Genomic DNA, 21628 nt, shown 5'->3' with positions numbered 1-21628 from the left:
TGTGTACCACATGTATGAGGTGCCTGTGTACCACATGTATGAGGTGCCTGTGGAGGCCAGGAGTTGGAGCTCCTGGAACTGGGGTTGAGAGCTGCCATGTAGGTGCAGGGAATCAAACCTGAGGCCTCTGTAAGAGCAGCAAATGCTCCTAACCCATGAGCCATGTCTCCACACCCCCCAATCAAACCTTGTGCCTTAGTTTGCTTCCCAAAGTCAATCTGGTTTCGTATGACATGCCTCTGGCTTTTTCTCAGCCTACATGGCTATCCTGATTTTTGACTTCCAACCAAGGTTTGTCTATAGGGCTTACTAATGTAGAGGGGGTGAGGAGTTAGTGTGTGCTACACAAGCAGACACTACTGAATGTTTAGTCATTTCGTTGTGAGAGCTGTTTTTCAGATAGTTGCCCATGTTTTTTCCTACCAGATCTTGGTCCAGACTAGATTTTTACTCTTATGAGCTCATTTTACCTAACTGCCACACCACACAGCTCTTTCTGAGTGCTGGATTAAACTCCCATCCCCTTTAGTATTAACAGCCCTTTATTTCTGCCAGGGATGTGTAAGTTTATCTCAGACACCTTGGGTCATTCACATCTAGCCATTTTCCAGTCCTGTTGATGGCATCTTGTGCATGCCTGCCTTCCCTCCAATAAGGTCTGGCTATGTAGCCCAGGTTGTCAGAAAACATTATCCTACCTCAGACGTTGGAATGCTGAGAGTTCAGGAAGCTAGTGTGCCAAAAAGCTAAAATAAATAAAAGTGGTTTTTGTTACATACACCATTGTGATTTCTTTAAATTCAATAGCATTCTGCCCAGCTGTCTCTTTGCTGGTGTCAATAAATTTTCTCATTGAGACATTATATCTATGACATCTCCTCCACATCATTTTTACTTTTCTTGAGTTGGAGTTTGTAACGGCCGTTCTGCCCCATGTTTGGGGGGCCACTTTGTAATGGCCCGTTCTGGTCAGTCAACAGGTTCTCCAGAGCAGGAGTGAGGATGCATGCTTCCAATTCCCGGGGTGTCCTTCACTGTACCCCGCTTACTGGAGCTCCAACGTTGAGGCGCCATTCTGTAACGGCCCGTTCTGCTGCTCTGGTCCGCGGGTCAGGGTCTAGCAAGAGAGAGAGTGGGGATGGAGGGGCGAGAGATGCGAAGAATAGAGACAAGACAGAGTCTGGTCAAGTCCTGTTTATTAAAAGGAAATCTTGAGTATGTATACCCTTTACCACGCCTTGCCCTCGTGGACAAGCAGAGCTGAAGACACTATGTCACGTGCCTTGCAGCGTGGATATCACATGCGCCTAGCTAGCAGCGTGGAGACCACATGTGTCTAGCTGCTGGCGGCACTAAACAGCAAAACAAGCTATGTGAAAAAAAAACAAGATGTTTATCAGAGTGTGCTCAGCTGTTGTGGGCTGTTGAAAACAAGTCTCTTGTCAGGGTGTCTGGCTCGAGATGGCTGCAAAGATGATAGCCACTTTCTGCTAGAAGTTGGCTCCCAACAGGAGTTAAGCATCAAAACAGATATTCCCACAGTAGGCACTGGAAGCCTTACTTGGGGAAAGGTCTACTCTGAGGCTGGGAACTGGCATGTTGGGAAGGGGAGCCAAAGAAGAACAAAGTCTGGTCTTAGAAAAGCAGGATGATGGGCAAAGCTGGGTGTGGAGGCTCACACAGTAATCCTAGCACTGGGACAGAGGCAGGAGCACTGCTACAAGTTTGAGGTCATCTTGGGCTACACAGCACGAGGCCAGCCTGGGCTACAAAGTGTATCAAAAAAGGTTAAGCAAGGAGGATAAAGCAAACATGCCAAAAGGGTGAGAAACAAGGATATTCCTACTGGCTGAGCCACTAACTGCAAATCTCTGTTGAACACCCATCTCTTATTTTGGCTTTTAGAACAGGGTTTCAAAGAAGCCAGGCTGGCCTTGAACTTGCTTTGTAGTTGAGAATGGCCGTGAGCGCCTGATCACCCTACTTCTACTCTCCCCAGGCACTACCATGTCCTGCTGGTAGTTGTCTGTTTCCTGGTGGTGGGGGATAAGCTTGGAGCCTTACATGAGCTAGAAAAGTGCTCCACCACTGAGCTGCCTCAGTTCTAAATGCCTTGAAACTATTCAGCTACTCCAAGTCCTCTGAGGCTGTGACTTGATTGTGTTCCCATAGCCAAGTCACGTCTTGTGGTAAAGTACTGTTGGCCCCTGGTGAGTATGTGTCTGCATTAAGCCTGAAGTGCTCTCGTACAATGGGGAGACGAACTTGACCACTATATTACTTGAGGATCTGGAGGTGGAATGCAGGCGTAAGCCACTTTGGAGGGCTCCATCCTTGGGACCAAGATACCCAGAAGCCTGAATGTAGTTACTTCTGTTACTGTTGAGATGAAAATTCAGTGTACAAATGGATAGTGTGTAACAACATAAAATATTACAAGATCCAAACAAACTCCCAGATTCCTTTAGACTAAAAAGACAAGATATCAAAAGCACTCTTTAAGTCCATTTATTAACCTTAAGTAATATTCAGAACTCACATATTAAGATATTTACCGTCTTACCACTGGTAGGTTATTTTGTTTGGAAGAGGCTTCAACAATTGAAAGAGAAGGGTTATCTTTTTGACTCTTAAATTTTTTCTAGAAAATCTGAACCCAATCATCTGGCTGTCTTTGGGATTTTTTTCAAGAAAGGGTCTGTTAGACAGCCCAAGCTGGCCTCTAAGACATGGACTTTCTCGTCTCAGTTGAATGTTGGGATCACATCTGGCGTCTTGATAAAACTTCTCACTAATATTCTTAGCAACTATTCCAGAACTGTTCCTAAAGCTACTTATAAAAGCACATTCCAGAAGAAGTGACTGGGGTGATGTCCTGTCTACCAATGTCATCACAACAGAAAAGGCACAAATACCCAACAGTGACTAAACAGTGGAAGCTAAAGAACTCAACGCTACTGATTTTCTTTAAAACACAACAGATAAGTCGGAGGCATAGCAAACAGGGATTATTTGTGAAGAATGTACATGTAAAGTCACAAATCCCCCAGGGCTAAATAGTTCCTTAGTGTACATTCTGTTATATCAAATAAAAACATTTTTAAGTTTTAAGGAATTAAGACTGAACCTGCATGGTTCTAAAATGTCCACAATGCTATATAACCCACTTAATTTTACATGAAGATATAAAAAAATAAATATTACCATGCACTTCCTGCTGACATTTAAAAATCCCACAAATAAATAACTTGAAATGATGCCTAGAAAACTTCCTACATCTTACTTTAATTCTGAAGGGCTCACAAACTGGGTTTTTACAATACCCTCAACTATAAACCAAGACAGCCTATGCTACTAATGCCCCTAAATGGTAGAGGGTGGTACACAGATGAAACAAGCTCAAACTGGAGTGCAAACACCTTTTCAATGCAGGTTTTAACTGGAAAGGTTTGTGAACAATTTCTTTTTCAAGGGCATGCTGGAAATGATGGAGAGTAAGTGGCAGGAACTGGGTGTCCTTTTCCAGGCAATTTCCTATCCTTTTTCAGTTCCCAAAACATCCCTGGTTAAGACTCTTGTGATTAAAGTGATAGTGTTTATAAAAGCTCGTCAGGCTCCTCATTAAAGCTGAAGTCACAGACTAGTGACAGGTGGTCTGAAGGGTAATGGAAGGATGGGAGCCGGTTAGGCCCAATCTGTTCTTCAGTGAGTAGGTCCAGAGCGGACGTGACACTCAGAGCATGTCTGGAGTACCAGATGTAGTCCAGCGTGTGGCGACATTCCCCTGAGGTCCGGATCTTCCAGGTTGTGTACGGAGGTTCTGACTGTCCATCAGGACTCAGCAGCTTGTAGGCGCTGTTGAGATTGAGGCTGGAGGAAGCAAAGTGTTTGTAGACCTCTTCAGTTGGCTCTGCGTTGAAGTCCCCGCAGACTATCAGGGGGATCTTTGCTCCCTGTGTGATGTTTTGCAGGTTCTGGAGGAGGTCACAGCCCTGAGCTGATCGGAACCGCTCCCAGCCAGTGCGTGCTTTTAAGTGGGTGACAGCAATGCAGAACTGTCGCCCAGATTCCTTGCACTCCAGGGTCTGTGCAATGGCCACCTGATTGGTTTTTAGGGTCATGGCTGTCAGCCTAATATTGGTGCTGTTGATGAGCTTGAATCGGCTTTGGAGAAAAAATAAGGCACAGCCATCGGGACCGTTGTTGTGCTCCACATCTAGACATGGTGACCAGGGCTTGGGGAAAAATGTGCCTTGGTAACCCAGTCTACTAAGGAGTGGTTGGAAGGTGTCAAAATAGTGGTCCACTTCTTGGAGGCACAATATATCTGGCTGGTAAGCCAAGATTTCCTCCAGGATAAGGCATTTCCTTTCTTCCCATTTGAGTGCTTCCACAGGGCATTGCACAAAGTTGTCTTTGCCTTCTCCAAGAGCTGAAAAGAAAAGCCAAACATCTGTCAGCTTCTACAGACCATGACCTCAAAGAAAATGAGGAAGCCTGGTGTGGTGGTACACCCTTAATTTCAGTACTGGAAAGGCTGGGACAGGTGGATCTCCCTGAGTTCAAGGCCATCGTGGGATGTTTCATTGAGCTTCAAGCCAGCTAAGGCTACATACTGAGCCTCTGACTAAAAAGGAAAAGAGAAAACAGAAAGAAAAGGAAGAAAAAGAAATCTAGTGGGTAGAGGCTTGGAAATCTGATATTTGCCTCTGATGCTGGAGCAGATCTGTCTAGCTGTGCTAACACACTCAGACTAAATAACCTCATACTATCTGTTGAAGCAAGCAGCAGAGGTTTTATATATAAAAAATATTTTATATAGCTGTATTCTAGGATATAAGACTTGCTTTTAGGTTTAGAGGAACCATTCTTCACAGTCCTGGGGATATAAAAAATTGTCAATTTAAATGAATACTAATTTTAACACTGACTATAAGAAAGCCAGATGAATGGATATAAGTAGATACTACTCAGAATGAATGCGACAAATGAGTAGCTTTTTCTCCTTACGAATGAATAGAATCATTCTCCAGGGAATAGAATCAAAGGGCAGCTGGTCAGGGTGAATGTGGGTAGATATATGCCAACATACATGGTATTTATATATGAAGTTGCCAAAGAATAAATACAAATACTTTTTTAAAAGAAAGATTAGTGAGTCTGGTGGTGGTGGGCACACACCTTTAATTTCAGTACTCGGAGGCAGAGGCTAGTGGATCCCTGAGTTCAAGTCTAGCCTGGTCCACAGAGCTAGTTTTAAGTCAGCCAGAACTAGACAGAGAAACCCTGTCTCTCAGAAAGCAAAACAAAACAAAAACCAAAAACAAAACAAAAAAAAAAAAAAAAGAAAAAAACACCACCCCCAAAAAGAAAAAACAAAACAAAAACCTATGTCTATGTCTAACTCTGGGGTAAGGGGGAGTAAGCACTTGAGTACAGGTACCTGCGGAGGCCAGAGGCGGAGCATTCTCTGGAGCCATCTGACTCTTAACTACGGAGCCACCTCTTCATCTGCAAAGATACCTTTGCTTACAATTCAACTACTAGATAAAAGGTATTACCACATAAAAATGATTGATAAGCCTGGTTTTTAATTCAGCAAGTATAATAAAAGGGGCCCTTTAATGCCACAAATTTCTTTAATCCTCCCTTCCCCCGAGACAGTGTTTCTTTCTCTGTATAGCCCTGGCTGTTCTAGAACTCTAAGATTTCCCCTGCCTCTGTTTCCTGAGTGCTGGGATTAAAGGTGTAGGCCACCTCTAGCCAGCTGCCACAAATAAAAATATTTAAGTGCTAGGAACTAGTCAAGCAGTATCTCTGGTTTTGTTTTGAGACGAGGCCTCACACCACAGCTCACGTTGGCCTCAAACTCTAGCAGTCATCATGGAACCATGGTCACCAAGGCCAACTACAGCTAGCCTCAGCTGCTGCCCCATACACTGTCCCTACTACCCATTCAGTTTGTTGCCTGTAAATGCTGTCGTAGACTCAAGCTGTTGGCAATAGAATGCCTAAGCTTATCCCACAGTTGCTGAACAGAAACCACCCATAATTCCTCCCTCCACACAGGAGGGTTGAGAATGCACAGAAGCAGAAGGGAAGCTGCTGCAGACTTCACTGCTCGGCACCAGGCATACCTTGGGCCAGGATGTTCCACTGCATGACTCTAATGGGAGAGTGGCTACTGGAGCAATCTGTCCTCAGGGCCACAAAATCCCTCTGGTACCGGGGTGGCCGAGTGTGCAGAACAGCCCTGCATTCCTCGAGAAGTTCCTTAGGATCAATGGGCTCCAGATGTTCTGGGTCAGCTGACACCAAGTACTCCGGGTGCTGAGCAGCTGCACTGCTGTTGATTGTCTTGGCGAGAGCACTGTAGAGTCGACTGGTGCCGTTTCCCATGGAACTCACTGCAGGAGAGAAGCACAGTGACATAGCCAGCGTCAGTCAGTGGCTTCACTGTCCCACTCCAGGGTTGAGTCAGGGCCACACTGCCTGCGGGCATCAAGCCATCTCTAGGGATGAATAATGGAGCTTCTGGCCTCCAGCTTCTTACAAGGACAGGCAATTTAAGTATTGCTGCTAACTAATCTCTTGCAAAACTAAGCTTGCTCATGTAATCTCAATAACCTCTTCGTCTTTACACACCCACTCACAGTCTTATACAAGCATTCCTTAACAAAATACACATTCTTCTCCCAAGTTTTTATCTTTAAGAAGGGTTTTTGTGCCAGGCAGTGGTGGTGCACACTGCACGCCTTTACTCCCACAGAGGGAAAGGCAGGCAGATCTCTATGAGTTCTAGACCAGTTTGGGCTACAGGGGGCATTCCAGGACAATCAAGGCTACACAGGGAGATCCTGTCTCAAACAAACAAACAAACAAACAAACAAACAAACAAACAGCAGACCTAAACACCAGAATGGTTTTGAAGGGTGGAGTGAAGAAATGATTGGGCGGCTTCCAGCCCCTGCTGCCCATACTTTGTTTCCTGACTGTCGCCATGCCTTGCTCTCCCTGTCTTGCTGATCTGCATCCTTCTGGAACTGTAAGCCAAACTAAACCCCTGAAGTTTGACAGAAGAAATAAACAGGTGTAAAAGTACATACACAAGGCCACTAGCTGCTGTCTTCTTTCATCTCTTCCTAACTTGGTCTTTAAAGACAGGCTTTCACTGAGCCTAGAGCTCACCAACTGGTCAGACTGGGAAGCTCGGCACCTCCGAGATCTCTGCTCTCCCAAGCTAATATTATGGATAAATGTGACCATGCTTGACTGTGAATGCCAGGGATTGAGCTTGGATGTCTGTTTATGTAGTAGGAAGTTTACTATTTCACCCATCTCTCCAACCTCCTAACTTCATTTTTTAACAGGTTGTGACCCACCTCCAAGAAAGATCTTTAACCAATTACCATGAGAAACTAAAGTGGTTAGTTTTCTTAAAGTAGCAGAAGACCCTGGATTTCATTACTATCTTTGACATCTTGTCCTCTCAGTTTTAATTTTAGATGTGAGTGTACCAGTGTGTGCAGGTAACTGAGGGGGCAGAAGAAGGTCTGGACCCGCCTGGAGCTGCAATTACTGGTGGTTTATGAGCTGCCCAACCCAGCTGCTGTGAACTGAACTAGGTCTTCTGTAACAGTGTGCACTCTTACTAAAGCAATCTCTTGATCAGTCCCAACTTACTGTCTCTTGAGAGACAAAGGCCAAGCTATCTTTATAAAAAATTGGCTGGCTGTGGCCACAAGCAGCTGTGGCCCTGGCAGGTCACAAATGTCCCTGTGTATCAAAATCAACTGGTGTATCCAAGTATCCTCTTTTTGTTAATTTTCCTTAACTCAAACTGGTCCTCCTCACCTAGATATTCAAGCCTAAAGGAAGAATTCTTCATACAAAAGCTACACCACTCAACAAGGGATACATCAAGATTAAACACAACACAAAGGAGGGCAGAGTAAAGAGAACATTCCATCTTAAAAAGCAGAGGCTGGCAGAATAGCCCAGTGGGAAAAGCCCCTGCTCTCATATAATTTGACAATCTGAGTCTCATCCTTGGAATCCACATGACAGAAGAAGAGGACTGATTCCCAGAACCTCTGGCTTCCATGCATGCACGCATACACAGAAAACACATATAAATAAATGTTTTAAAAAACAACTCCTGCCGGGTGGTAGTGGCGCACGCCTTTAATCCCAGCTCTTGGGAGGCAGAGGCAGGCGGATTTCTGAATTTGAGGCCAGCCTGGTCTACAGAGAGAGTTCCAGGACAGCCAGGGCTACACAGAGCAACCCTGTCTCGAAAAACATAAAAACAAACAAACAAAAACAAAACAAACAAACAAACAAACACCCTCCTAACTGTTCCTTAGTTAGCACAGTTAGCTTGGGCTACATTTCTTACGAAAGGCAGCCATGACGGTTTGGATATGCTTGGCACAGGGAGTGGCACGATTAGAAGGTGTGGCCCTGGTAGAGTAGATGTGGTCTTGTTGGAGTAGGTGTGTCATCCTAGCTGCCCGGAAGTGAGTATTCTGTTAGCAGGCTTCAGATGAAGATGTAGAACTCTCAGCTCTTCCTGCACCATGCCTGCCTGGATGCTGCCATGCTCCTGCCTTGATGATAATGGACTGAACCTCTGAACCTGTAAGCCAGCCCCTATTAAATGGTGTCCTTTATAAGACTTGTATTGGTCATGGTGTTTGTTCACAGCAGTAAAACCTTAGCTAAGACACCAGCTTATCACATACTAGCATACAAGGTAAGTTTGAGGTTAAGTTACCTGAGACTCAGCCTCAAAGTGCTAAAAATAACCAGAAAAGTCTTTTAAAAGGCTGGCATGGTTGAAACACTCAAAACTTTAACCCCAGTGCTCCAGGCAGAGGCAGGCAGATCTCTGTTAGTTCCAGGTCAGCCTGGTTGGTCTACATGGCCAAGTTCCAGACAGCCAGAGCTATGCAGTGAGATTTTATCTCAAAAATAAACAAAAAGTAACTTAAAAGAGGGACTTAGAGATACAACACTCATCGTGAATACAGACCACTTACTGAGCCCATCATAGAAATCTCCATCAACCCCTCTGCCTCACTCATACAAGCACAGCCCACATCTGCAAATGAACATCTCATATATCTGATACACAAATGCCCGCTACCCTGGCCTCCTGTAGACACACCGGTGAATAAACAGACCAAACCCTTGTTCTCAGGCAGCACATCTTATAGTGGGAAGACCAAAGGACCACAGAGTGTACATTTGGTGAAAACTGCAATGGAGAAATTTAGGAGAGGTGAGGTGGGAATCTGGGTAGCAGAGAAATCTTGCTTATCTGTGACGGTCCAGGATGGGTCTTCAAAGATACAAGTGGTACAAAAATAACCCCAACGAACCTACTGAAGGGCAGTCTGGACAGAGGAAGAGCAAGTGCAAAAGAGAATTCAGAGTTGATTATTTGATTTAATCCCGGCACTCAGGAAGGAGGCAGTGGCAGACAGATTTCTGAGTTTGCTAGTCTGGTGTATGCAATTATTTCCAGACCAGCCAGGGTTACACAGTGAGACACTATCTCAAAAGCAAAACAGAAACCCCAGTACATTGTAGGGCAATACGGACAGACAGAAGAGAAACATGAGAGAACGGAAGAAGGACAGTGGTGCATGCACACACGCCATATGGTACATGTATGCACTATCAGGTACTTGGGAAGCTGATGCAGCAGGATCCAGAGTTCTAGGTTTGTCTGGATACAAAGTAAGTTTAAGGCCAGTTTGGTTAGACTTAGTGTAACTGTTGAATCAGGTAGCTCAGAGACAGGTCTGCCTGGAATGTGCAAGGCTTGGTACTTCACTGACTAAGATGGATGGGGTGAGGCACAGCTTCTGAAAGCTAAAAATTCACAAAGGCAAGCCCAGGGGAGAGAGATGTTTCATGAGGAACTGAGGACCTGCACCCATACTGCTGACATCTGAAGCCAGATGAAAGGAGAGAGATCTGGAATTAGTAACACAGCAAACTTTAGTGACAACAGACATTTCTTATTTTTGGTGTCAGAATGAGGGGAGGAGGGAATAAAAGAAGCTATTTTGAGAAAATTTTGCCTAAAAAGGAGAAAAATGTACAACTAGTCTGAGCATTTTGTTTTTGAAATGCTGTGTTTGTAAGTGTGGGTGAGTGTGTAAACTTTAAGGAATATTCTCTGGCTTCTGGTACAACAGCCTCAGGAAGCTTATAAAACACGCTTCTCTTCCCAAGACACTAAAAATGGTGACAAAATATGAGAAAGTTATTTTGATGTTCAACAAAGACAAAGCATACAATAAACTGAGCCTTTAATCATAAAAGCTACTGAAGTTCAGGTAAGGACAGTGGTGGACATTCTTGCACAGGGAAGCAAAATTAACTAAACAGTTAAGTCCCCACACATAACTCAGACCTGATGGCTTCACTGTGCATTTTATTATTTGATTATTTATGTGTAGCTAACTATTTTAAGAGACATGGGGCTTGGTAGGGCTTATAGATGTTAATTTAATAGACTTACCATATTTAGTAACTAACAGACATGGTGCCCTTCAGTGTGTGAACAGTTAAGTAAGTGTAGAATGTCCATAAAGCATTATTGGTAGGAAGGTGCAGGAGCGACTCCTAAGAGGAATACCTCAGATGCAGTCTCTAAGTGACAGAAGCCAGGTCCTGCAGCTGACTGTGAGACCCCCTGGAGGAACCACAGGACAGGAAACCAGAGTCTGCAGGAGTGGTGGCTGCTGGGGCGGGGCAGACAGGGCACTCATGGAAGAACAGTGCAGTAAGAGAACAGTGGAGGCACAGCTGGGGTTTGAATGAGAATGGCATCCAAAGCCTCCCAGGCTTGCATCCGTGGTGTGGTCCTCGGTGGAATCAGGAAGAATTACGTGGGAAGTTATCGGAAGGGGTCTGCCACTGGGGCGGGACTGAGGTTTCAAAAACCAAACAAGGAGTCGGACCAGCTCTCAGAGCAGCCTAGGAAAAAGGGGGTTATTATCTCTGGAAAACAATGTTCAACAGCAAAGTATAGGGATTAAAAAAGAAGAAATGTGGTCACACACACTTGGTAAAGTGCTTTCTCAGAGGGAAGGACCTAACAATCCAAAAACCACTGGCTTGTGAACAAACAAAACGGGTGAGTGGGTGCAAGTGTCCCTGGCTAGGTCGGACACTCTAGTTAAGAGAGGCTGAGAGGGGTGCTGTAACATGAGTATGCAGCAGCACTGGGAATTCATGCTTATCATCCTGTGACGTACACACAAGGATGCAATACAGGGTGCGTGCACGTGTGTGTGTGCAGGCTCTCATTCACAGACATACATTCCTGAGAGCTAAGACACACTGCATAGAGCACTGTGGCACGCGTTTCTTGGCGTTTAATGCTTGTCTCAAAATCCAACCAACCTGGGGTGGGAGGGATGTAGTGTTAGGAGAGTGGACTAGCAGTTAGCATCACCTGTTGCTCTTGGAGAGGACCTGGGTTCAGTTCCCAGACCCATTGTGTTCACAACCATAGCTCTAGCACCAGGGTCTCCAGCACCCTCTGCTGACTTCCATGGGCACCAGGTATGTATGTGGTGCACATACAACATATAGGCAAAATACCCACGCGTGTAGAATAAATAAATCAGTAAAACAAAACAAAACAACCCAAACAAATAACTGGGGTTGGAAAGAAGGCTCAGTACCCGTATCCACCACAGGCAGCTAGCTCACGGTTACCTGTAACTAGTTCCAGATGATCTGATACCACCCCCTAGCCTCCTTGGGCACCTACACACAAGTGGCATACACTCATTCAGACACATACACATAAATAGAAAATGAGAAATAAACTCACAAGTGGAATCCAGAGTCCTTGAAGAAATGACTGGGACAAGTAACTGAACCAAAGACAAGAACCAACTTGAAAGAGACCGCAATGGCCAAAGCCCACAGTGGAACAGATGTGATGTTAGCAGACAGACCAGGAGCGCTGCTCAGCACTCAGGAGCAGAGGCCTGGTCCAACCAGAGTGAGTTTCAGAACAGCCAAGACTGCATGAAGAAACTGCCTCAATAAATAAATACATAAACAAAACACATATACCAAGGGTTAAAACAAATCTTGATGAAACCACAATAAGGTAAATAAACAAATGGCAGGAAATGTAGGGAAGCTGGTCCTATAGAAGATTCCAAATAATTTAAGAAACAGACACCGGGTTCTTGGAGAACCTGGCAAACCTTACACTGGGCAGATGATCACAGCCATGTCAGTGACTAAGTCAAGTGACATATATGACAGTGTCTATCTTTGTGGACTTCTCCCAAAACTATTACCCCAGCCCACCCAAGAGGAAAAGGCCTGCTGGCACAGAACTGTAATTCCAGTTACCCTAGAAGCTGAGGCAGGGGGATAGTGAGTTGTATATATGAGTAGCCAATACAGTAAGTTCAAGACCAGTCAAGGCAATTTAGTGAGACCCTAAATCAGTAACATTAATCAAGGCAGGGCATATAACTCAGTGATGGAGCATGTGTCTAGCACACATGTCCAAAGCCCTCAGTTCAATCCCCCAGTACAACAAACAAACAAGAAGCAAGTCTTACACTGTAGCTCACACCTGCCTAGTACTAGGGTCCCAAAGGCTGCTCTTACAGGTCTGAGCACCCTGATCAGCTAAAAATTAAACTTCTAAGAAAAGTGCAGGAGAAAATCTTGTGTCTGTGAGTTCTTAATCACAATACTCAAAAAAGCATGATTTTTAATTATCTATGGACAGTGCAAATTTATTTTTTTATTGCTCCTTTGAAAAGTTTATTATTTTAAAAAGTGAAAATCAGGTTAGCACAGTAATTTTACTTTCAATTTAAGAGAAATGAAAACTCCAAGATTAAAAAGAGTATCTCAGCCGGGCGGTGGTGGCGCACGCCTTTAATCCCAGCACTTGGGAGGCAGAGGCAGGCGGATTTCTGAGTTCAAGGCCAGCCTGGTCTACAGAGTGAGTTCCAGGACAGCCAGGATTACACAGAGAAACCCTGTCTCGAAAAACCAAAAAAAAAAAAAAAAAGAGTATCTCAGAATCGTCATCTGAATACAGGTTAAGTATGTCACAGGCTGTTATGAAATACAAACTATTGTGTTTATAGAACACGGGCCTTGTCATGCTAAGCCAGTGCCTTACCACTGAGCTACACTCGAAGGCACATGAAGGGCTGACAGAGGACAGAGGACATTGCTTTTATTTTAACTGAAAAGCATTCTTTGCCATTTTCTCCTTTGGACTATAAATACTTTTAGCAGCCATGTGCTATGTATTTCTGGAATTATATAGGATATTCAAAGTGAACAACAGGGAAGTTTTACAGTTTCACCTGACTCTTAAGTGGCTCACCATGAAAGAAAAATGCCGGTTTTCATTTTAGCCATCAAGCAACATAGTCAAGAACCAGCTTAACTTTAAGGAGCCTGTTGCAGAATGAGTAGCCCAACAGCACCATCCCTTGCAATACATAGACACCTAAGCACATACACCTTAAAGCAGTATATATATCCCTATCCCTAAACACAACTGACATCAAGGACCAATGGTTCTCCAGCCTGACCCACTGCACTCATGGGGAGCTTCAAAGATATTCCCGGGTGTTTAGCCTAGCATTCCTGATATAACCCAAGAGTGTGGACTATTTGGGGAACACCTAAAACTCTTCACAATACTCTACAAACAAGGCTATGCAGATCCTAAAGAAATCCTGTCCTTTCTCCTACCTTCTCAACTAGTTAGCAACCAATTTTACAAACACGTTTTTTAACGGCTCTGTCATTACATAATCTAGTTTATACTACCATCTAACTACATTTTATATGCTACATCTCATATTATTATAAGTTCAGGATTATTATAAAGATAAAAAATGACTTAGATCTAAACATTGCCTAAATTTTTTGTTTACATTTTGTCATAGTTTCTATTGCTGTGACTAAAAAGCAAGTTATGAAGGAAAAGGTTTATTCAGCTTAGACTTCCAGATCAAAGTCTATCGTTGGAGGGGGTCACAATAGGAAATTCAAGCATGGCTTGAACCTGGAGCAGAGACCATGGAAAGTCACGTGCTGCTTATTGGTCTACTTCACATGGCTTGTTCAGCCTTTCTCACAGAACCCAGGAGTGGCACCACCCACCATGGGGTGGCTGGCCTCTCTCCCATTGATCACTAATTGAGAAAATGTCTTCCAGCTGAGTCTCATGGAGGCCTTTCCTTAACGGAGGCTCCTTCCTCTCTGATGACTGTAGCTTGTGTCCAGTTGACACACAAACCAGCCAGCATACATTTTAAGGGGTGGGACGTGGCAGGGAGGCAGTGGATGGAATTCACCTATCTTGTCTTGATGCGTCATCTAATTATTGTTCCTCAGAAGATACGACACTCCAGAAGTGAACAGAAGCTCAACAACAACCCATTTTGTATTCCTGGATATGAGTTCAAAGCCAACTTGGGCTGCCTCAAAGAAATTCAGAGAATTCTGTTTTTGTTGACAGGATTTCTTTGTGTAGCCTTGGGTGTCCTGGAACTAGCTCTATAGACACCAGGCTGGCCTCGAACTCAGAGACCCTCCTGCCCCAATGTCTCCAGAGTGCTGAGATGAAAGGCACACACCACCTTATCCTCCTAAAAGAATTTAATGAAGTTTGTATCACATATTGTGATCACATATTGTGATCATAGCACTAAGAGCAGAGGCAAGATTGCTTCAGGTACCAGGCTAACCTGGTCTTTACAGCTCTGGAGCAGCTGGGGTTACACAGACCCAGACTTCATTGTCCCACTCTACATTAAACAGTAAAAGAGCATATTTAGTTTTACCTAGACCTTTCTCTTCAGAGCTAAAAGATGGAACCCAGGGTTTTATATTTGCTAGGTAAGTGTTGGACTGAGCTGTCACAGCTCCTGGCTGTGACTCTGACTTTAAATAAAGCAGCTTTACATTTTTAATTAAATCACTGGAGGTAATTTCAATAGCTGAGACTCAAACTGGTCCTACCTAGTTCCCAAACAGTCCTAACAGCAATTAGAAGACACCACTCCTCACCATGTTCTCTCTTCTAGTTATCCTGCAACTACTCATACCCAACTACCCGGTCAGTGGATGTTTTCCATTTTGAGTTTAGACAACATGACCCAGCTAAAATAATAAGCCAAATCCAGCAATGTCTTAGGCACACACCTAGGGAGATTTGGAAGCTGATCAAACTTAGGCTTAGGGAAACCTGGAACAAGGAAGAACACACCAACACGCTGCATGACAAGTACCAGTAGCCCAATGCTGCCATCTGCTGGCCATGCACTCAACTACCTCAAAAGGTTAAGAGAGCTAATTAGCTCACTCTCTCATTGGATTATTAGAATGGGTTCCTGAATAAATGTGGCCACCTTTAGGGCAAATAAGTGGAAGTTCACACAAAATGACATGAGACAATTAGATGTTAACTGTGCTACATATTTAGTATACTTTGAAGGAATCAAATACTCAAGCATCCTCATCTAGGGCTATGCACATGCATTGATAGCTTTTCTTTTTCTTTTCCAGACATGCTTTTTTAATTTTAGTTGTCCTTGGATATTTGAACCATTTCTCCTTTCACATCCTAAGTGCTGGGATTAGCAGTGTGTACCACCATGTCCTGGGCATGGGACAGCTAGTATGAGGGCAGGGACATTACACCCAGTATAGTACTTTAGAAAATGTTAACAGGGCTGGAGACATATGGTGGTAGAGCATATACCCCTAACGGCAAAATAAATATTTTTTTATCAGCAAAGTACACAGTCTTTGGCAGGCTGCCTGCGTTTAACTTTGCACACGAGGACATGGTTCTGCAAGTTTAAATGCTATGTATGTAGTCCAGCGGAGCAGGATCAGGGTCCAGAGGTCAATCTCTAGGACTATGCTTACATCAACTATAACTCTCTGAGACTGGATAGATGCACCCAGTGTATCTGAATGATTAGTAGTTCTAACATTTAAAGAGCAGGCTGTTACAACAATGTCAGATTATGTGTTCTCAGTACTCTTCCAGCAATCCCATAGGTCACCACTCCATACGTGGATACTGATGTTAGGAGACTGGAGTTGGGGCCCTGAAGGAAGCTGCCTGCACCTTGGACTGCTGACTGTCAGCATCGCCAGCAGCACTGACTACTGCAGGGAAGAGGCCAGGCACACAAGGCAGCCCAGACTTTGTGCCAGGAATCGTCAAAGGTCAAGTTTCACCTCCTCCATCTGTCGACGTCACCGCCACTAAGGCACACACACTGGTACAGCACAGAGTGTACAAAGCAGTGTCATGACCCAAGTGGCATTTTCCGAGATAGCCAGTGAAGGTCATGACTCTCAATCCAATGTGTCTAAAAATACAAACACCTAGACACAGTGTCATAATCCATGAACAGCAGGCAGAAAGTCAGAGGCTAGATGAGACAGCCAAAGCATGTTCCAGAAAAGGTTGAGCCATACTTTCAGTCATGACAGCCTTATTAGAAAATATCTCTAAAGAAATCCTTTTACACATACTGGTACACACTCTCAAAAGCAAACAAATAAAACTTACTTTAACATGTTTGGTGCTCAATTGTTCATCAACTGACCAACTGTTTCTCTAAGCTGGGTTCTAGAATAATACTCTGAAGAAGTATGTGGAAAAGCACAGCCCCAGCAGTCTGGTGCCATCCCATCTCTGCATTAATAAGACCCAAGATGCTTTTTAAAATGACCTGTTTTTACAGCTGTGAAAAAGCCCAAGGGAACATTCTGTTCAAAACGCAGAGTTCTCTAGAAGAGGGTCCACAGCTACAGTCCATTCTACTGCTGCCCTTGCCTCGTGCTGCTGCTAATCTATGAGACATCATTAGTTTCTTCTATATTGATCAGTAGTTGAAAAAAATATTAGCAGTAATATTCCAGGACATGTGAAAAAACACAAAATTCAAATTTCAATGTCCATAAAAAGTATGTATCTTATATACTGCCTGTGGATACTCATATACTGCAACTTCAGGGGTTAGACATGGGTCAGGAAGCCTGAACAGTTACTAGATGGTTCTATAGAGAAAGTTTGCCAACTCAGGTTTTAACCTTATTAAAATGAAACTGCTACTGGAAATTGTGCTTCATATCTTTAATCTCAGCACCAGGAAGGCAGATGCAGGTGGCTCTCTTGTGAATTCAAGGCTGGGCTTGTCTATCTAGTAAGTTCCGGGCCAGACAGGGCTACTTAGTTAAGACCTATCTGGTCTTAAGAGACCTTAAGATAGACCTGTAAGTCTGTCTCCTCACCTGCTTTCTCCCACAGCTCCTGCAGAGTTTGCACATACATGATGAAATCAACCAAGTTTTCTGTGGCTTAAAAAACAAGGAAAGTCAATTTTCATACAAGAATTTCCAGAGCCTTCTGGGAGTGGTAACACACGGCTGTAATCACTTGGGAGAGGAAGCCAGGATGACAAGGGGTTCAAGTTCAATCTTTATTATATATTGAGTTTGAAGACAGCCTAGGCTTCACAGTAAATTCCACTGGGCTATTTGATGAGACCTGTCACTAACAATAAAAACTAAAGTAAAATTATAAATTATTTTTAAAAATGGAAACTGGTTATCTGGTGTACCATAATAAGTCACCAGGTTTGTTGGTTCTAGATAAAGTTAGCAAAACGGAACATACTTTCTTTCCTTCCTAAGGTCTTTTGAGAATAAAGCACCTACATTCCAAAAAACTTAGGGCTGGAGAGATGTCTCTGTGGTTAAGAGTGGTTATGGTTCTTACAGAGGGCCTGGGTTTGGTTCTTAACACACAGGCCGTGACTCAGAGGTATCTGTAACTCCTGTGGCAGAAGAACAGACACTTGACCTCCCAGAGTATCCAGGGACACATGTGATATACATACATACATATATGCAGGCAAAACATTTGTACACATAAATAAAACTAAAAAAAAAAAAATTAATCAGAAAGCCAGAAGTTATGCCATCAATAGGCCAAATTCTTGGCACCCATATTGGGGCTCTCACAATCTCCTACAACTCCAGCTCAGTGTAATGCCATACCCTCTTATAACCTCACAGGAACCTACATGTGTGTACAGACACATACACATAAGCAAACAAATAATATACAGAAAAAAAGATATTTCAAACAGCTACACTAGTTTCAGCCTGCCCTCCTCACTGCTTCCAGGACAGAATCTGATAAAGATCTATAAAGAAAGTGGGCACGCAACTTAGGCCTTGAGAGGCCTGTCCTCAAAGTGAGGCAGACCAGATCAGGAACAGTCTATGAACAAACTTCCAGGGCAAGTTTACTTAGATTTTCCCCTTTGATTCTTGTTGCTGTTGTTTTTGAGACAGGACCTCATTGTACACACCAGGCAGGCTTCAAACTTGAAATCCTCTGGCACCAGCCTCTTGAGGGAGGGTGGGCTGGCATTACAAGCTTGCGCTATCTTGCTCGCTTTTCAAGGGTATTTCTGAGCAGGGAAGGAGAGCACAGAAGGCAGCCTTCCTTACCTTTGGCAAAGAGTGGTCTCCACTGGCTTCCTCATTCTACAGAGAGGCCTAACTACCACTTTCCAAATCTCCTCCCAAACTAGAGCCACGGAAATTGGGAGTGTAGTTCAGTGGCCGTGTCCACCATGCATGCAAGAAGCACAGGGTTCAAAGCCCAGCACTGGATTTAGGAGTAGGAAGGGCAGTTATGGGAGACACAGGAAGACTGAGAGAACAGTCCTACCTAGGACTGAGGCACTTCCTAGACTCACGATCATACCACTTCTTGCTGGTACTGGGGACTGAATGAAGAGTTCTACCACCAAGTTACATTCCCTGGCTTTACTGTATTATTTACTTTTTGAGGCAAGATCTTAGGCCTCCCAGGCTGGCCTCATGGACTTCTCATGCTCAAGATGCACGGAAAGTGACTTTAAAATTGCCCTTTTTGCACAAACCTTACACTCTAATACCAATCTCTAATTTCTGAAAGTGTAAGAAATGGATCAATAAAAAAAATTAGGGCAGACTTCTAAAGCCCTAAGTGAAGTGAGTCTCCTTACACCATCCACCTGGGCATGCCAGAACACCAAATGTTCAGGCTCAACTTATTGGTATCAAACTTCAGAAAATTAGAGTGGGGCCCTGACAGTTTTTGATAGCGGAAAGAGAAAAAGACATCTGTATCCTTTATCTTTCTTTCTCCTGAGCACTCTAGCCTGTATCTGACATGCTCACTCATCCTAAGAGTGCTTTAAGCCTTACTTGAGGGCATGTAGTTTTCTTCTTTCCTCAGGAAGGCTGTTTTTCCCCTACTATAGAATATTGTATATATTCAAATATATATAATAAATATAAGGGTTAGGAATGTAGCGCAGTGTCTCGGGACTTGTCTAGTATGTGTAAGGGAGGGTCCCAGGTCAATCTTCAGCACAGCACAAACCAAAGATAACCAGGACATCTTAGCCAACCAGATGTTTCAGCAAGGTGCATCACTCCCAAGTTCTAAGTATTTCCTGAAGTACAGGGTAACCTGAGGCCACACCACTTTTGATGGGTCAAAAGTAACTCCTAACACGTGGCTGTCAGTCTCCCTTTCTCCTTTTTTCCAAGACACCAGGACACTGCCTAATTCTCCTTCAAGTAAAGCCCATTCTTTCAGAATCCTCTCTGTAGTGCCTCAGTTATAAGCAGCAGCTGGCTCAGCAGTTAAGAGTACTCGCTACTCTTCCCCAGGGCTTACATCCACCCAGTGACTCGTTCCAGGGAATCTACTACTTTCTTCTGACCTCTTCAGGTACTAGGTATGCACAGGATGGACAGACATATATGGAAGCAAAATACTCATAAACATAAAATTAAGGGTTTAAAAAGGGGGGACACCTTTGGAAAAGCAGGCTCAAGCTTATAGAATATTCCCAACCCCCGAAGAAATGCCAGAGGCACTTGCTGGACAGAATTTATCAGGTTTCTCTTGAGAAAATCAAATCTGTGAATTGGCATTTTTAATGACAGTGTTCTCCCTGCCCCACTACTACTGTCCCCCTCTCAAGTGTGCCCTCTCTCCCTCCCCTTCAAAGCTTTCTCCCAACCAATCTGGCCAAACCAATCTGGATTGTTCTTCTCAATTCCTGCTGTAATTAGCATATGGAACATTGTAACACTTGGTTGAGTATAAAAAAAGTTTGTGGATATGGCACACTATCAGTTGATGTGTTAATTTCTTCTAGAGGCCATCTGGCATTAAGATAAAGCAAGCAAGGTCAAAAGATTTGCAAATGTCCATCTATTGATTTCCATTCTGGAGCCCTGGTTATTAACCTAACCACCACTTCCAGTCTCCCTCTGCATTTAAACTGTTACCATTGAACTCTACAGGAAAATGATAGCTTAGTTCTCCATAAGGAAAAGCATGTATTCTGGAGAAGCTTGATAATTACAAGCTTTCCCATTTCTTCTTTCTCGTAAACAGCTTACTCACAAGTTAAGGGGCCTACTAAATAAAGATGTCTTTTCTACTGAGCTGGTATTTGCCTTTAAAATTGTTCCAAGAAAAAAGCACCGTGTTCCAGTGGCGGAGAGCAGCGATCCAGCCAACTCTTCATTAACTGAGGAGGAGGATCTGGAGAAAAGCATTTCCCAGCCCACAGACGACTCTGCATCCCTGCGGCACCGTAACTGTGGCAACTGTTGCCTTACTGTGGGCTGCTGTCTTTGCTTTAAAGAGGAAAGTAAAATGCTGAGATGGGCCCCCAAGGTTCCCTCTTATGCCCATATAGTATGTAATAATTCTGAAGGTGCTCATCCTCTAAGCACTTAACTGCAAGATGCAGATTGTGAATATGTTGGCACTCACAGCCTCACAAAAGAGGTGGAGCAGGTCTCAGCTCCTTCAAGGCCTTTTAACAAGTCTGGGGCTTTTTAGGGACAATTAGCTTGCTTGGCCTAGTGGCCCATGCCTATAATCCTTGCATTCTGTAGGAAAGGGAGACGAATCAGTGAGTTTGAGGTTATCTATAGCCACACACGAATGTTTAAGACCAGGCTGGGTAACATAAGATCCTTTTCTCAAAAGAAAGAACAACAACAACACCCTGCTTGACATGAGCGAGGATCTAGGTTTAGTCCTAACAAAGAAAAGGGATGGTGGGGGACTAGAGCCGCAATAGTCAAGAGCACAGCTGCTCTTCAGGAGGATCCTTCTGTCATCCACTCCTTCCACCTCCATCCAGCACTCCTGACAAACATCTCCAGGATCTGATGCCCTCTTCTGGCCTTCTCAGGTACTCCACACCCATGGCATAAGAAGCACACAAAAATTTTTAAAAAATGAATCAAGTGAGAAGGAAGAAATAAAAGGGATCTGAGGAGTTGTTATTTCTTTTTCATAATGTGGAATCTGGGTATTCATTTTTGATTTGCCAAGTTCAAGAATCTGAGTTCTTAAACAGAAATCAAATGTTTCTAAGATACTGTGGAGAATGCCGCCCATTCTGCAAACCGCTTCTTCTCCACTCTTCTTTAATGCGTTAGAGCTTCTTCTTACCCCTCTCTCTCTCTCTCTCTCTCTCTCTCTCTCTCTCTCTCT

The 21628-nt window shown here is 43.8% G+C and overlaps 2 protein-coding genes across 2 annotated transcripts in view; one reads left to right on the top strand and one right to left on the bottom strand.

Moving 5' to 3' along the window:
• The window catches only part of Elf2 (E74 like ETS transcription factor 2), an 86861-nt gene extending 86083 nt beyond the window's left edge, over positions 1-778 (top strand). Inside the window, exon 12 of the transcript XR_003710890.1 lies at positions 44-778. The gene's annotated coding sequence lies outside the window, so the exon portion shown is untranslated. The remainder of the gene's footprint in view (positions 1-43) is intronic.
• A 1714-nt stretch (positions 779-2492) lies between these two features.
• The window catches only part of Noct (nocturnin), a 23060-nt gene continuing 3924 nt past the window's right edge, over positions 2493-21628 (bottom strand). Inside the window, exons 2-3 of the mRNA XM_028763597.1 lie at positions 6138-6407; positions 2493-4432 (exon numbers count right to left, since the gene is read on the bottom strand). Of these exons, the coding sequence (XP_028619430.1) occupies positions 3597-4432; positions 6138-6407 (1106 nt within the window). The 3' untranslated portion in view covers positions 2493-3596. The remainder of the gene's footprint in view (positions 4433-6137; positions 6408-21628) is intronic.

The sequence above is a fragment of the Grammomys surdaster genome, unplaced genomic scaffold, assembly GCF_004785775.1.
Source record: "Grammomys surdaster isolate TR1022 unplaced genomic scaffold, NIH_TR_1.0 139, whole genome shotgun sequence".
Lineage (NCBI taxonomy): Eukaryota > Metazoa > Chordata > Mammalia > Rodentia > Muridae > Grammomys > Grammomys surdaster.
The sequence above is the reverse complement of the archived record's forward strand: the minus strand, read 5'-3'. Positions and strand labels throughout refer to the sequence as shown.